The sequence below is a fragment of the Hyperoodon ampullatus genome (genome assembly GCF_949752795.1).
Source record: "Hyperoodon ampullatus genome assembly, chromosome: 3".
In the NCBI taxonomy this organism is placed as follows: domain Eukaryota; kingdom Metazoa; phylum Chordata; class Mammalia; order Artiodactyla; family Ziphiidae; genus Hyperoodon; species Hyperoodon ampullatus.
Window position 1 is genome coordinate 43,187,653 of NC_136916.1, and position 15,116 is coordinate 43,202,768.

At 46.6% G+C, this 15,116-nt stretch overlaps 1 protein-coding gene across 1 annotated transcript in view; it reads right to left on the minus strand.

Annotated features, from left to right (window-relative positions):
* Window positions 1-15,116, minus strand: part of MYO5C (myosin VC) — a gene marked incomplete at both ends in the record, with an annotated part of 99,201 nt that overhangs the window by 59,150 nt on the left and 24,935 nt on the right. Inside the window, 5 exons of the mRNA XM_079699076.1 lie at window positions 1,897-2,022; window positions 3,636-3,776; window positions 6,032-6,113; window positions 10,465-10,730; window positions 13,759-13,865. Of these exons, the coding sequence (XP_079555202.1) occupies window positions 1,897-2,022; window positions 3,636-3,776; window positions 6,032-6,113; window positions 10,465-10,730; window positions 13,759-13,865 (722 nt within the window). The remainder of the gene's footprint in view (window positions 1-1,896; window positions 2,023-3,635; window positions 3,777-6,031; window positions 6,114-10,464; window positions 10,731-13,758; window positions 13,866-15,116) is intronic.

Consider the following 15,116-nt stretch of genomic DNA (forward strand, 5'->3'; position numbering starts at 1 on the left):
CTGACAGATGTGAGGTGATATCTCATTGTGGTTTTGGTTTGCATTTGCCTGATGATTAATGGTGTTGAGCATCTTTTCACGTGCCTGTTGGCTATCTGTCTTCTTTGGAGAAATGTTTATTCAGATCCTCTGTCCATTTTTTAATAGGATTGTTTCTTTTTTTGGAGATGAGTTGTAGGAGTTCTTAATATATTTTGGATATTAATCCCTTATTAGATATATCATGTGCAAATAACTTCTCATTCAATAGGTGGCCTTTTTGTTTTGTTGATAGTTTCCTTCACTGTGCAAAAGCTTTTTAGTTTGATGCAGTCCCATTTGTTTATTTTTGCTTTCGTTTCCCTTGCCTGAGAAGACATTTACGAAAAAGTATTACTAAGACCGATGTCAAAGAGCGTGCTGCCTATGTTTTCTTTGAGAAGTTTTATGATTTCAGGTCTTACATTTAACTGTTTAATCCTGTCTGGAAACATGCCCTTGTGAGTACAGCACGTGGACTGTTGTATAAAGTCTTCCAGGCTGGTGTGTGAGCCACGAGTATAAACGAGCAAAGGCGTAACAAATATAGAGCCTTCCCAATCCCAGGAGACTGTTTGCAGGAACAGGGTAGCAGGTACCTGAGTGGCTCTGTTGGGGGGCACTGGGGACCATGGCAAAGCGTGCTGATTTTCTGCATCTAAGCACAGCTGCCTCGCTCTCAAAACAATTTTATTTCCTTGGCTAATGAAATTGAGAACCTAAGCTGACCCTACGGTGTGTATGGTTTCTTCTCACCAATCCATAGTACACACAAAATGCTGCACTGTTAGTTCTTTTAAGAGGGTCTTCTTGGAAGTGCCAGGTGACAAGAATTAAACGTACAGAAACCATGTACTATAGAGAGGGTCTCTTGAAGTAAATCCCATATGTGCTTTACATGAAGTCTGATCCTTTTTTTTCCCTTGGGATCACAACTGTGAAATTATAAAGGACAACAACTAGAAAATATAACTTGATATATCATCACTCATTTCATGTGCATCTCTTCAGGAGCCTATCTGAAAAACTCCAAGCACTGAAAGGCGATCACATTTAACTCTCTGGCCCACAAAGGTTATTATTGCTGTCTGTCTGGCTGTCCCTCCACTGCCCCTGTGGGCATTCAGGTACAACCAGCAGGCTGAACCACAGCAATAGCCTCTAGGACAGGGGAGCACAGGCTGTCCCCATGATCCCCAGGCGCTGGCCAAGCCACTGAAGTAACACCCAACCTGGCAATAACACAGAGGGCAGGAGTTTCCTTACGGAAGGAAAGCAAGATGAGAAAGCATGTTTAGGGCAGGTGGTTGTGGTACATTTTCTTTTTTTTTCCTTCCATTTCCTAAGCTTTCTGTAATTTGATTAAAAAAACTTTTTTTTTTTACTAAACATTTTTTTCATAAGAAATTGGAGACATATAAAGAAAATAAAGATCACTTAGAAAACCCATCATCTTGAGTCAGTCTCTGTTACCAATGTAAAAATATATTATGACAATAAGAAAGGAAAGGGTCAACAAAAAGATATTCCTTTCAATATAGGAAACAACTATGCTGTCTTGATTATAGCAATTTCACGGAGATAATAAACTGATAAAAGGTTAATGAACTCACAATAAGCCCCAAATCAGAAATGAGGTCCATTGGCAACACGTTTATCTTTAAAGCAGTACAACTGAAACGCATATATTCTGTGATAAAGACAAATTAAGAACTGTTACGCTCACACACGCGTGCATACACACAGGTATCCTTCATCAAAGCTGCGTGCTAAGCGTGAGGGTTCTGACCAGCAAAGTCCCTGGCCTGCTTGCTCCTCCCAGGAGACAGCTGTGGGCCAGGGGCAGACAGCACTGCTCCAAACTCTCACTGTATGTACCTTATCAGCAAAGTGCTTGATGATAAAGGATGTGTTTGACATTCTGGGTTTTTCAAACAAAGAGTTCTTGTTGACAAAATTATTATACAGCTTTTGAAGCCAGTTTTCGTCAGTCCCATGTGGTAACTGGAAGAGAAAAGCAAACCAAATAGCAAGTAAGAAAACAGAGGGGGGCTTCCCTGGTGGTGCAGTGGTTGAGAGTCTGCCTGCTGATGCAGGGGACACGGGTTCGTGCCCTGGTCCAGGAGGATCCCACATGCCGCGGATCGGCTAGGCCCGTGAGCCATGGCCGCTGAGCCTGCGTGTCCGGAGCCTGTGCTCCGCAACGGGAGAGACCACAACAGCGAGAGGCCCGCGTACGGCAAAAAAACAAACAAACAAACAAAAGAAAACAGGGGAGGAAAAGCGCTAATTCTAAGAAACCAAGATGAGCTGCACCTCAGAGTGAACTGCTCTACATGAGAGGCTCCTGTTTCAAATGCAACTCTAGGCATAAATCTGTCTTTGATCTTATTCTTTAGAGTGATATCTAAATGGACATATCAGTGCTCTTTTAGAAGAACAAAATGTTATTGATGAAAAGGAAAAGGTCATATAATGACGTAAGAATGAAGGATTTTATTTCTGCAAAATTGGCAGTATTTTAACATTTCTTCCTCCCAAAATTATGTGAACGTGATTTTTATTCTTGGTTGAATGGGGGAAGATTGGAACCCAAATGTAGTCCTCCCCACCCCCTGCCTCAAGAAGAAAGTGGTTCTTTTATTTTACTGCCTAGTTAATAACTACCTACTTAAACTAAGCTAGCTGCAAAACTTGTTCTTGATACTGGTGATTGTGAAGCTATCAATTATATTCAGCCTGAACTCTGTGAATCTAATACCCCATATAGGGAATAACTCTGTAGAGTGTGTACAAATATTCCTAGAGGTTACCTTGGCCTCTGCCCCCTGCCCCCAGTAGACCAGTCCAGAATGTTTGGCCCTGATGCCTGTCTTTTAATCTTACATCACTGAAGGGGCTAAAGCATAGGTGGCACCAGGAAGGCTACTCTGTGAGAAGAACCATGGAATTGAGAATTCTAGGGAGAAAATACCAGTAAGTCTTCAACGCTACAAGCATTTGGGGCTGGGGGTGGTAAAAATAAATCTTTGGAAAAGAAACAAGATGTGTGTTTAAACATTAAAATATAAACTTTAAACCAAAAAAATTAATACTGTCCTAGGGATTATTTTTTCCTGTGGCCTGATGAAGGACACTGCTAGGCTGACTCACTGTAAAGTTGTTCCTCCCAGAGGGTAATAATAATAGGAAAATTCCTAGAGACTCTTTTGTCAATTGTATGATGTTGATTTTTCAGCTGTACCTCCCAGTGGGTGACTCATGGAATCAGGAAGAGAAAACTCAGTTCCTATTAGTCATTAACAACTGGTGTGTAGTCACTTGTTGTTTCCATGTCCACTCTATATATACGCCTAGCGACAGCTTCAAAGGGCTCCTCCCTGCTGGACATGACCTAAGAGGTCATGCATGTTACCCAAGGGTGGGCTACACCTGCTGAGGGCGGGAGGCTCACCGGGCCCTCTGGGGTTCCTGCTATGGACTGCTGTCTCAGTATTAACATCCAACCAAATAGTAACACGTCAGGAATTTACATGTACATTAAAAAAATCCATTTTGCAATATGCTCATCTATTACTACTCAGAAGTTGAAAACAACAATTATTTTAAAAAGTTACCAAGCATTCTTCATCCAGTAACTCCAAAATACCCATTCTTGCTTCAATCAGGTCAATAACTGGTTGGTTGTCATAAAAATCTATCAGAGTCCAAGGAATATCTTCCTTCATATACTCTTCTTGTTCAAGTTTAAAGACATGCTGGAAATCCAGAAGTCAACATAGAAAGTAAAAGAGAATATTAGAGTATGCTTCTGAAGAACAGGACATAAACATTTGGAAAATGTAGATATATGACTGATTTGATGTTTATGGAAGACCCTGAGGTGCATGCCACCCTCCTTACCCACGATCAGTGCTGCTGAGGTCCTAACGTGGGTGTAGCTGTCATCTTCCAGCCCACTCGCAGCAGGTCCCCACATCCTGGGGTGTAAGGCCTGAGCCAGCCTGCCACCTTTAGCACTCAGGGTGGTCCTGGAGCTCCTTCCTGCTCAGTCACTCCTGCTGTCCAAGGCAGACCCAGCCTCTTTGGCCAGGTGGGAACCAGCCCACCTCAGAATGTTGGCTCTGGGGCCAGTATGAGAAGCTAACAACTTGGAGAGCTTTGTACATTACTTGCTCGGGCCATGAGGGTACCAGGGAGGCTTCCCAGAGGGCTGGCTCAGGGTCATCCTGGCTGCAGGTGGCAAAGGGGGAAGGGCTACGAGGAGAAAGGTGCCCACAGGAGAATCCCAGTGGGAATTGCACAGAAGCCCAATAGGTGGTTGAGAACTGAACGGCACCTGTACTGGCCAGAGAGACAGCACAACAGTGATGGGTGGGGGGGCAATGGATGGGACTGCAAAGGACAGCAGAGGGGAGATGACACCAGCCCCCTGTGGACCCCCAGACAGTCTCAGACCTGTGGCCTTTTCCTAGGGGCAGTGAGGACCCACAGAGTTCATGATAAGACCTAAGTTCTGGAAAGATAACTTGGTTTGGGGGTGGGGATGGCTTTGAAGAGGGCAGGACTGGAGGCAGAAAGCCCAGTCAGGACTCAGCCCAGGGTTCTGTGGAGGCCAAACACTGTGCAAGGAAGGTGAGCAAGAGGAAAGAGGTTGGGATGAACGTGAGGCTCAGGACACTGGGTCAGCGGTGGTGCTTTAATCGCAAGAGGGAGGGTAGAAGGCAAGGAGCCAAGGAGGGAAGGTGGCAGGTTCACTTTGTCGCTGCCGAACTCCCAGAGGCCACCCAGATGCAGGGGTCCAGCAGCGGCCAGATTTATGGGACTGGAGCTAGGAGAGGGCTCACTAAGGCTTTTATGTTGATATTTTAAGGTTTTACCTCTTCCAGGAGGATCTGTACATTGATAGATGACTCAACCCCACCCCCCCAAAAAAAAGTGGGGTGGGGGAGAAGGAGGATGAAGTGGAAAAGGAGGAAAAGCAGAATAAAAAAAGAGAAAAATGGAATTGCAGCCTCTGACATGGCATTTTCAGGAGGTGTCTTGCACATGTTATTCTGAGGTTGAAGTGAATGTGTATGTTGGGGAACAAGATGGCACTGGCGTCCCGGGCGGGGCAGGACCTACAGATACAGTTCGACTTCAGGTGAGTTATGCTGCACACCCACTTGGAATAAATCTTAGTTTCAGTTATTAAATGCTCAACTTCCAGGGAATCCTTGAGAATGTTAACAGAATACAAATTCGCAACAGGGTGAAATCTTATGCTTATACACGACTTAATTCTGGAGCAAGGGCTAGGAAAGCAAAAAAACATTTGCTGGGTATGATTCAACGTTAGGTCTTCTCCTTACAAGGATATTAGGCAGATACTACTGACCTGTTTTCAAAATAAGAAAAATGAGGCTCAGAGAACCCAAGGTCCCAGAGGAAGGAGGTGGTACAGCTGAGACTCAAAGCCAGTTCAGTTTGAGCAAAAGCCCATGCTCTCCATGGTGTCACACTGTCTCTTCATGACAGTGGGAGACAGCTGGGAGAAGCTGAATTTCAAACGACAAGTAGGAGTTCTCCAGGTGAAGATGAAGGGATGGGGAAAGGACAGGGGCAGGTGGGGTTGTGGCAGAGAGAGCAGCAGGTGCAGATACTGAGGCTCGCAAAGACTGGAGCCTTCAGGAAACTAAGTGGTTTGGTCTGGCTGCAGGGGGGGTGGTCTGTGTCCAAGAATGGCAGGTGATGAACTGAAACAGAAGTTGGCAAGTGGCTCCACAAAGATGAAATAGGATGGGAAGGTGCAGTTTCAAGATATGGCCACAAGATGGTGCAGTGACCCAGCATGTGAGTGATCCAGCAAGATTTGAAGAGGGAAGGAACCAGACTGAGCCTCTCTCCATGGTCTGTCTCTCTCTCTCTGTCTCTGTCTCTCTGTCTCTGTCTCTGTCTCTCTCACACACACACACGCACACACACACACACGGCTGAGAGCTAGTTTCAAGAAGGCAGAAAAGTCACTTACCAGGTTAAACTGCTGTTGCAGCTTTTCATTAGCATAATTGATGCAAAACTGTTCAAAGCTGTTCGCATCAAAGGTTTCAAAACTGAAATACAGTTTAAACAAGTTAAGATATAACTTGAAGGATATATACACTCATTTATAGGTTAGCATTTTTTCACAGATTTTACAGTTTAAAAGTTTTCTATGTTTTCTGCAAGTTTTAAATATGCCTCAAAGCTTCTGGTTTAAATATCCTAGCATTCAGTTTATAAGTCACCTTTTTCCAGGCTGCCCCAGGAAGGCATCTTGTGTGTACAAAACATCTACCTGAGGCAGGCATTAAAATAGGCATGGTACAATATGGCATATCATTTAATCCACACCATAACACTGACATCAGCATTATTATCCTCACTTTATAAGACTGAGAAGTTGAAAAATTTGTCCGAGGACAACCAGTGTCAGACTGAGCTGTGAGCTGACCTGACTGTAACATTTATGTTTCCAGTGAAAAAGCAACGCTGCTTCCTGTTGCCCCACTCTTTGCTGCACGCAGAGGCAGCACGGTTTTGCCTCCCAAGGGGTACTTTCATAGTCCTTGGAGGAAAAGGGCAAGGCCATCTAATACCCATAGCCCAGCAGACCCCTTTAGGTCCAAGGCAGACAGCCCCACGTCCATTTTCAGACTTTCAGTGTCTGTCTCTGGAGCTGCAAACTCACAAGCTGAGAGGAGACCAGGAGATGACAGAATGGGGGGCAGGCTGGAACTGTGCGGGGCCCATGATAACCAGGATTGCCCAATGGGCAGGTACTACTCAGCTCCAGCCAGCTGTGGCCATGGATTAATGCAGGTCAGGATGTGAGGTCACCTGATTCTCAAGAGAATCCAGAAACCTGATTTTATGTGAACTACCCCACTCTACGATGTGGGCTGAACAAAACTGGGGCACCCAATTCACCACCTGTCCAGATGAGCGCTCCCGCCAGAAGGAGGCTGAGTACTTTAGGTGTTAGCATTGATGCTCATCACCGCACTTAACCCAACACCGCCCTAAGTGAAGAGCTGCCCTGACCCCACCCACTGTTACACACGAGGGTCAGAAGAGATGGTGACCATTGCGATGTGGTGCCAGACATGCAATTCGACCCCAGCTCTTAGTGCCTCTAAAGCCTTAGTTCTTAATCGCTCTAATCCCAAGAGGTTCCTGCCAGCGCCAACCATGGGTCCCCTGGGAATCTCACTTGACTGAGCCCGTTTAGCTCAGTTTAGAATTCCTGGGGAGGTTAAGGGCCCAGACTGTCCTCTGGGCAGCTGCAGGGTGACTTGGAACAGGAGCAGAACCCACAGTCCTGACAGCCCCATTCCACATGCGCCCTGGGTGGTCCAGAGGCTCTGCCGGCCTGGACATTGCAGACAGGCCACGGCTGGGTCTGGAGGGGAGACAAAAGGGCCTCACCGTGCCCTGCAGCCCGCAGCTGGGGCCAAAGGCTGGACTTCCTAGGGCAGGGGTGGAATGTCAAACATCAATGACTGTTTTCCTGTTCACATTTGAACAATCCTTATTGTTCTTAAAATATCTTCACAATTTCTTCCATTTAACCTTTGTAATAACCCTGCCAGAGAGGTCCCCTCCGAAACTGAGGTTCAGGGAGGTTCTGTGACTTTCTGGGGGCCACACAACAGGTGTGGTGCCGTGCTCACTCCCTGAGGTCTGACTCCAAGCCCCAGGCCTTTCCACCTCTGGGTCTAGAGAACATAAATACCCGACTGGCTGGGGAACCACAAGCCTCCATGTTTTTCCAAGCTGAAATCTCAAGGCTCATAGCTTTGGCTTTAATCACCTTCACAGAGGGTAACTTTTCTTTTCAGGCTGTCTTATTTCCAGGTCACCCTGAGCTCAGTTCTCTCAACAGCTGCAGGTATGCATACACGAGGGCTAACCTAGACATAAGCATACTGGAGAAAGGTGTGAAAGGATTCGCCCCAGACAGTAACACTCTTACTTAAAGAGGAGAGCTTATTTTTTTGGAGGGATGAAATGAATTCATGGGTGGCAGTGAGCATGTTACTTTTTAAATTTCCAAGGAGGAATTTAATTTTAAAATATAAATTTAAAATCTACTCCAACAAGTTCTTAAAAATTTACAATTACTCCTGTCAAAGATTTGCCCACTTAGCCAAAACTTCAACTTCCTTATGACAGCGGTCTATCAGCCTGTGGATCTGACGCCGGCCTGCCATTCTCCTGACTCACTGCTCCCTGTTCTCAGCTGCGCCCTCTCTTCTTCCTGCCCTGCTCACCTGCAGCACATCCATCTACTTATTCCCTGCCCAGAAATCATCCCAACCTCTAAGTATCTGCCTGCCCCCTCCGCTAAAATTTAAGTCCCTAGAGGTCAGAAGCCATGTCTATTTTCTTTATCAATCACACCTGACATAGTTCCTGGCACATGCATATTTGTTCTTGAATGAAATAATATATTCTTAAAATAAAGGGATATTTATTTTAAAGACATTTTAAAAACACAGAAACGAATAGAAAAAATATAACAGTCACATTTCCACCACAATGAGAGAGACTATTTTTAAGCAGAGCTATTCCCATTTAAAAGTCTGCTTAAATGATTACTGGCTGCTCAAATCCTACTTTTTTTTTTTTTTTTTTTTTTTTTGCAGTACGCGGGCCTCTCACTGCTGTGGCCTCTCCCGTTGCGGAGCACAGGCTCCAGACGCAGGCTTAGCGGCCATGGCTCACGGGCCCAGCCGTTCCGCGGCATGTGGGATCCTCCCGGACCGGGGCACGAACCTGTGTCCCCTGCATCGGCAGGCGGACTCTCAACCACTGCGTCACCAGGGACGCCCTCAAATCCTTTTTTTTTGAACGGACAAGGTAAATAATTTAATAGCCTACCCCAGCAATGTATCACTAATTTATAACTGTTGACAGATACTATTAATTGGGAGTCATATGTACAGTATTAACTTAGAACCTAAGTTAAACAAGGAACTCCCCTGAGGCACAGCCTCACATTAAAGAGCTGTGGGAAAAGCGATTTCTCTCTATAGGGGTAAAAGTTCAGCGGCCCCTTCTGCCTGCCCTCCCAGCTGGCCAGCCGGCTCTCCCCTCCAAATGGGAAGGGGAGGGAGAGCTGCTTTTCCCGGGGTGTGGGGGGATACTCCCCAATCTCGGTGGAATACTCTGTGATGCCTTCCCTGGGACCATCTGCCCCTCCTCCCCCTGAGAAACCAGGGTGGGTCCTGGGAGGGGGAGGGGGCTGGGCGCCCGAGGCCAGTTGCTAACAAACAAAAGCCCGGGTGCTAACTCCCCTCACGCTGGCCAGGCCTCACTCACTCTTCCTGGCTGTTCTACAAGTGTCTTTAGCACAAGTCTGACCTGGAAAAGCAGGACTGGGCAATGAAAAGAAGAAAAAAACCCCAGTGTGGGAACTTGGTCCCCCAAATGTATCAGAATTCTTGGAGGGACTTCCTTGGTGGCACAGTGGTTAAGAAGCCGCCTGCCAATGCAGGGGACAAAGGTTCGAGCCCTGGTAAGGGAAGATCCCACACGCAGCGGAGCAACTAAGCCTGTGTGCCACAACTACTGAGCCTGCGCTCTAGAGCCCGCAAGCCACGGCTACTGAGCCTGCGTGCCACAACTACAGAAGCCTGTGCGCCTAGAGTCTGTGCTCCGCAACAAGAGAAGCCACTGCAATGAGAAGACTGCACACCGCAACGGAGAGTAGCCCCCGCTCGCCACAACTAGAGAAAGCCCGTGCGCAGCAACGAAGACCCAACGCAGCCAAAAATAAATAAATAAATAAATTTATTAAAAAAAAGAATTCTTAGAGAATGGGGCAAACACATGACCCTCATGATCCAAGAATGGAAGAGGATTTTAGGTGTGAGGAGGCTGGTTGATAAAAGGCCTGGGTTTGAGTCTACCTCTGGCCCTGTGAGTGTGGGCAAGGTACAGGACCGCTGGGGCTGTTATTTTCACCCTACGAAATGGGAAAGGTATGTCAGGGCTCTACACCTCACAGGGCCTCTATAGGGAAACAGAAGTGGGTGACAGCCTCATACAGTGCTGGGTTTTCCCAGCAGCAGAGCAACTTTGAAAGAGTCTTCCTAAGGCTTAGTTGTTTCAGCTGTAAAACGAGGGTAAATATGAGGTTGTTTGAGGAATAAGAAGGTGCACGGAGACCACTCAACATGGTAGCTGGCATGTGGCTCTGGATGTTGGCCATTATTGATTTTAAATTTATTTAATATACCCTAGAAAAAAGACACCGTAGCCCAGGGGACTGTATTTAACATCCATATGTATGCAAAAAAAGAGAACACCATCTTTCTGATCACGTGAAACACAGAAGAGCAACCAGAACAAAATGACCTAAAAATAACAGGCATTCGACATTTAAATGAGGAAAGACAGGCTCACTGAAGAGACTCTTACCCATAAATGTCCAAAACACCAATAAACGTGTGCTGCTTGCCTGAAAAGTGCAAGGCTTGGTTAATTCTCTCCACAATGAAGTCAAACAGCTGAGCGTAGATCTTTTTGGCCAGAGCGTCCCTGGCGTTGATGGCCTGGGACCTGGTCATGGGTTTCACCACCGTCTCGGAGTTTGTGATGATCTTGCGATTACACAGCCACTGAGCGACTCTGCCACTCTCCAGGCCCAGGAGCTCACAGAATACCTCCAGGTGACTGTCGTCCTCCTTCAAAAGCAAGACACAAGCCCTGTCAGGGCCATCAGGCCATCTACACTGGCACTGGCCCACTCAGCCAGGCCCCTCGGCCTCTGCATGACCAGGCCTCAGGACACAGAGCCAGGTCTGGGAGTGAAGCAGGAGGACCTGCAGTGGCACTCAGCCTGCACCTGGTCCCTGGCAGGGCATCGCTGTGGTGATGCCAGGCAGCCCTGGGTTTGGTCCCACCTGGATTTTCGTTCTGGCCAAAGAATGTCAGTAGTGATTTAGGCCACAGGAGCAATCCTCTCCCCTCTCCTGTGCATGTGGACACAGCCTTGAAGCCTCTCTTCCCTTTGCATCACATCCAGGCCACCTGTCAGAGCCTACACTCGCCCTGTCCCTCCCTGTGTTGTTGGGATTTGCCCGGGGGTTCTGGCCCAGGAGGTACCTAGGTGTCGTTGTCAGAGACAACATGGTGGGCTCCCTGGACTAAAGTAGCTTCCCAGCCAACTTGAGGGCTGTGGTGGGGACTCTTCCTGGACGTACAAAGTGAATCTTATTTCTCTCCCAAGCCTGGGCAGGAGAGCTGCCCCACTGGCCAGCAGGCAAGGAGAGTTCTCCTCCTGTTTGTCTTCAGGCAGCATGGACTAGGGGTCCTTGTCACTAGGCAAGGAGATGTGATCCCATGTGACTGCACACCATCATTCCTCTCGGGAAGGGGAACTTCTGAGGCAGGCTGATCTGTAGACACCATCTCAGCCAATCGGGAAAACCACATGATTGTATTTAAAAAGCATCAGATTACAGTGGAGATAACAACCTAAAAAGTCCTGCTGCCAACCCACATCCCTTCTGACCAAGATCACAATAATATGAAGCCTGTCTTTAATGTGCCTGATTCCCTCACTGGGGGAAGGGACTGGCAGAGCCATTGGTTTCCTTCCTTCTAAGCAGGAACCAAACCTTCTGAGTTAAAAACATTCAGCTACAGGTGCAGCTACCGGGGGAAATGCAAAGGGGCAGCAAGTTTTAAAAAGTCAGCTGGCTTCATCCGATTGAATTTGCCCAATATTTCAAGTTCTTGATGCAAATGACTGAAAATTACAGGACTGATAATTTTCTACAAAGATTTGACATCTTTTTTGTGGAATCTGTCTCCTAAGATTGATAGACAAAGGATTTTTAGTCTATCAATTTTAACTCCTCCTCCAAAATACTACCTTCACAACAAACTTCACAGGACAGAGTTCAAAGCAAGGGCATTTGTTGGGTGGAAGTCATGGGAGTTTCAGAAGAAAAAGTGCAGCAGCCCATTTCTGGGGTAAATGAGCCAGGATCCAGAGGGAGAACCACACCTACACACATTCCAGGCCTACCATCACCTTTCTCCAAACTTCCCATTCCTTTGTGAACTGACTGACTCTGTCAGGGCTGGATATTGGTGGCGATGGGGGTGGGGCGCTTAGCGTAGGAATCTGAGGAGAGGGAGGAGAATTACTTCCTGGTCATAGGGCAACAGGCCAAAAACACACCCTCCGTTTCTGCTCAGCGCTCTCTCCCCTTAAATCACAGGCCCCAGAGTTGAGAAATTACCAGGTGTACAAAATTAACAATTGTTCCCATCCGTTGTTTTGGGGACATGAAAGTAGATATTGTTATGGGCTGAATGTTTCAGTCATATGAAAAACTCATATGTTGAAGCCCTAACACCCAATGTGATGGTATTTGGAAGTGGGGCCTTTAGGAGGTAATTAGGTTTAGATGAGGTCATGCAGATGGGGCCCCCATGATAGGATTAGTAGTGTCCTTATAAGAAAAGAGACTAGAGCTTGCTGTCTCTCTCTCTCTGCCGTGTGAGGACACAGCAAGAAGGCAGCTGCCTGCAAGCTAGGAAGAGGGCCCTCACCAAGAGTTCAACCATGCTGGTACCTTGATCTTGGACTTTCAGCCTCCAGGACTCTGAGAAAATAAATTTCTGTTGTTAAGCCACCCAGCCTGTGGTATTCTGTTATGGCAACCAGAGATGACCAAGACACACATGTTAATACAAAGCTTTAACGATAAGAAGATTTTGCATTTCAGAGAAACATTTATAACTGTGTGACTGTCCTCTTTACGTGGATATTGTTGAGAATAAGCAAACACATACCCCACCAAGAATCACCACTCATAACATGTGTTGCTAAAGAGACACACACATAAACTTATCTTGTGTCCATTAAATAAAGAAATCCATCACAAAACTTACATGGGAATATATTTCCATAGAGAGCACCACTGGTGTTTGAATCAGGCATGTGTCAGGAGGTAGGAGGTGTCCTTTCTACTTAAAACTGTCCGGTGCCCTTAAGGCCCTGCATGATCTGCACCTTTCCCTCCTGCCTACCCCCCATTTTCTGGCCTCATCTACCACCCCTCCTTTCTCTCACTCCTTTCTGCATTTACCAACCTTTTGGCTATTTTTCCAATAACACTTCCTGCCTTAGGGCCTTTGCACCTGCTGTGCCCTCTACTTCAAATATTCTTCCTCGAAGTGTGTGTGTGAAGTGACACAATTCACTTCTTGGAATTAGAAAGGCTTTCTCTGAATGCCAGATACAAAAGGCACAGCCCCGCCCCACCCCTACTCTGCTTAATTTTCCTTTTTAATGGCTATTGCCAGCTGCCAGAGCCTGTAACTGTTGATTGTGTCTCCCCCTCCTCCACTTCCTTCCCCCAGATCATAAGCTTCATGAAGGCCTTCTGATCTTGTTTTGTTCACTGCTGTTTCTCCAGAGCCTATAACAGTGTCTGGCACAGGGTAGGCACTCAGTAAAAATTTGTTGAATAAAAGAAAAACAGAGAATGCATTTCCCCCTTCTCTACTGTTCCAAGGGGAAGAAGCTTTACTCTTTGAAGGTAACCCATGGAAACTCCTACCTTCCTTGTTCCCGTTAAACTGGTCTCCCCAGTAGGCCCAATGTGCCTGGTGCTAAAATGCAAAAGCAGGGTAACCATGAGAGGTTTCTACTGATGATCCTCCCAACACAGGAAGGGTGAAACAAACATATCTTACACTGACCGCCGATCTCTCGTTGCCCACTGCTATGATCTGCACATTGCCCAGATGTAGGATGGCTGCCAGGATCTTAAAAACATCCATCTGAAAATCTTCCTTGAAACCTGAAAACAAAATTTTTCCCAAATTAGGAATACTGCATTTCTTCTCTTGCTCAGTTACTAATAAGATAAACACCTGAATTCTCTCATGACACTCTAGTACCATCAGTGCCAAGAGCTGGGACAGGGAACAATGAGTAGACCCCAGGGAAAATCCAGTTCACTGTCTTTCTAGTTTGACGTGTGCAGACACACAATGTGAGCTGTACAACCCACCAGGTTTCCCTTTTGCTGTGGCTGCTAGGAAGTTCAACACAAAAATTAGTACCTGAGTAACCACTTCATGTCGGGTTCCTGGGAGAACCAGCTCTCATTCATTCTGTGTGCTGTGCTTTCTTGACTGTTAAATTTTTTTTTCTTTTTTGCTCATAAGCTCTCTGGATGCTTTTTATGGTGGGTGCTGGAAGGATTTCATTGGCCCCTCCAGCTCTGCACCCTGCTCTCTGCAGGGGACTGGCCTGTTTGGACCAAGGCAAATGGGTAATGGGCTCTGGTGGGGTTTGACCAGTGGGAACCCTGGCAGGAGATCAGAGAGCAGGAGGAGACAGGTGCTGGGTACATCTCCCCATCTCTTTCCCTGCAAAGTTGCCTCAGGCTGGCTGTGTTGCCGACTGACAGAATGTGACTGTTCCGAGTCAGTGCTGACTTTCCCCAACCTTCCCTTCAGGCTCTGTGCCTGAACAGAAAGGGCTGCTGTTTCCAGGTCCCTACTGCTCCTCAGAGCCCCCTTAGCCCCACACAGTTTGTAGTTGCTCCCTTCATAAATAAACCCTCTTCCTTTTATCCTATTTGAATGTGCCCCATGTTTCCTCGATGGGACCCTGACCAATGTATGTGGAATATCACTTGTGAATGAAAAATGTTGCCTGCCATATCAGCAAACAATGGATGCTGTGGCCATAAGACCATCAGCCACTATCGCTGCCCACAATGGTGCACCCTGAGGGGATTCAGGATGGAGAAAAGCAGGATACCGATCCTAGATAGCTAAGATGCGTATCAAAGGAATGATTTCAACGAATCCAGACTCTTGTATCTTCCCATAAATAGAAAAGTGCTAAATTCCTTAATTTGAGATGTCTGGTTTTCTTTAATTAACAGTAATCTTTTGATGTTCTGACTTAAAACTCCTACATATCCTGGCTCCTCCCTTACCTCTTGGGAGCAGTCCTCAGAGCTAGCTGAGAGGCTGTGTGCCAGGCTTAAGTCCTCAGTTTTGTCCTACAAATAAAACATAATTCTCAACCTTTAGGT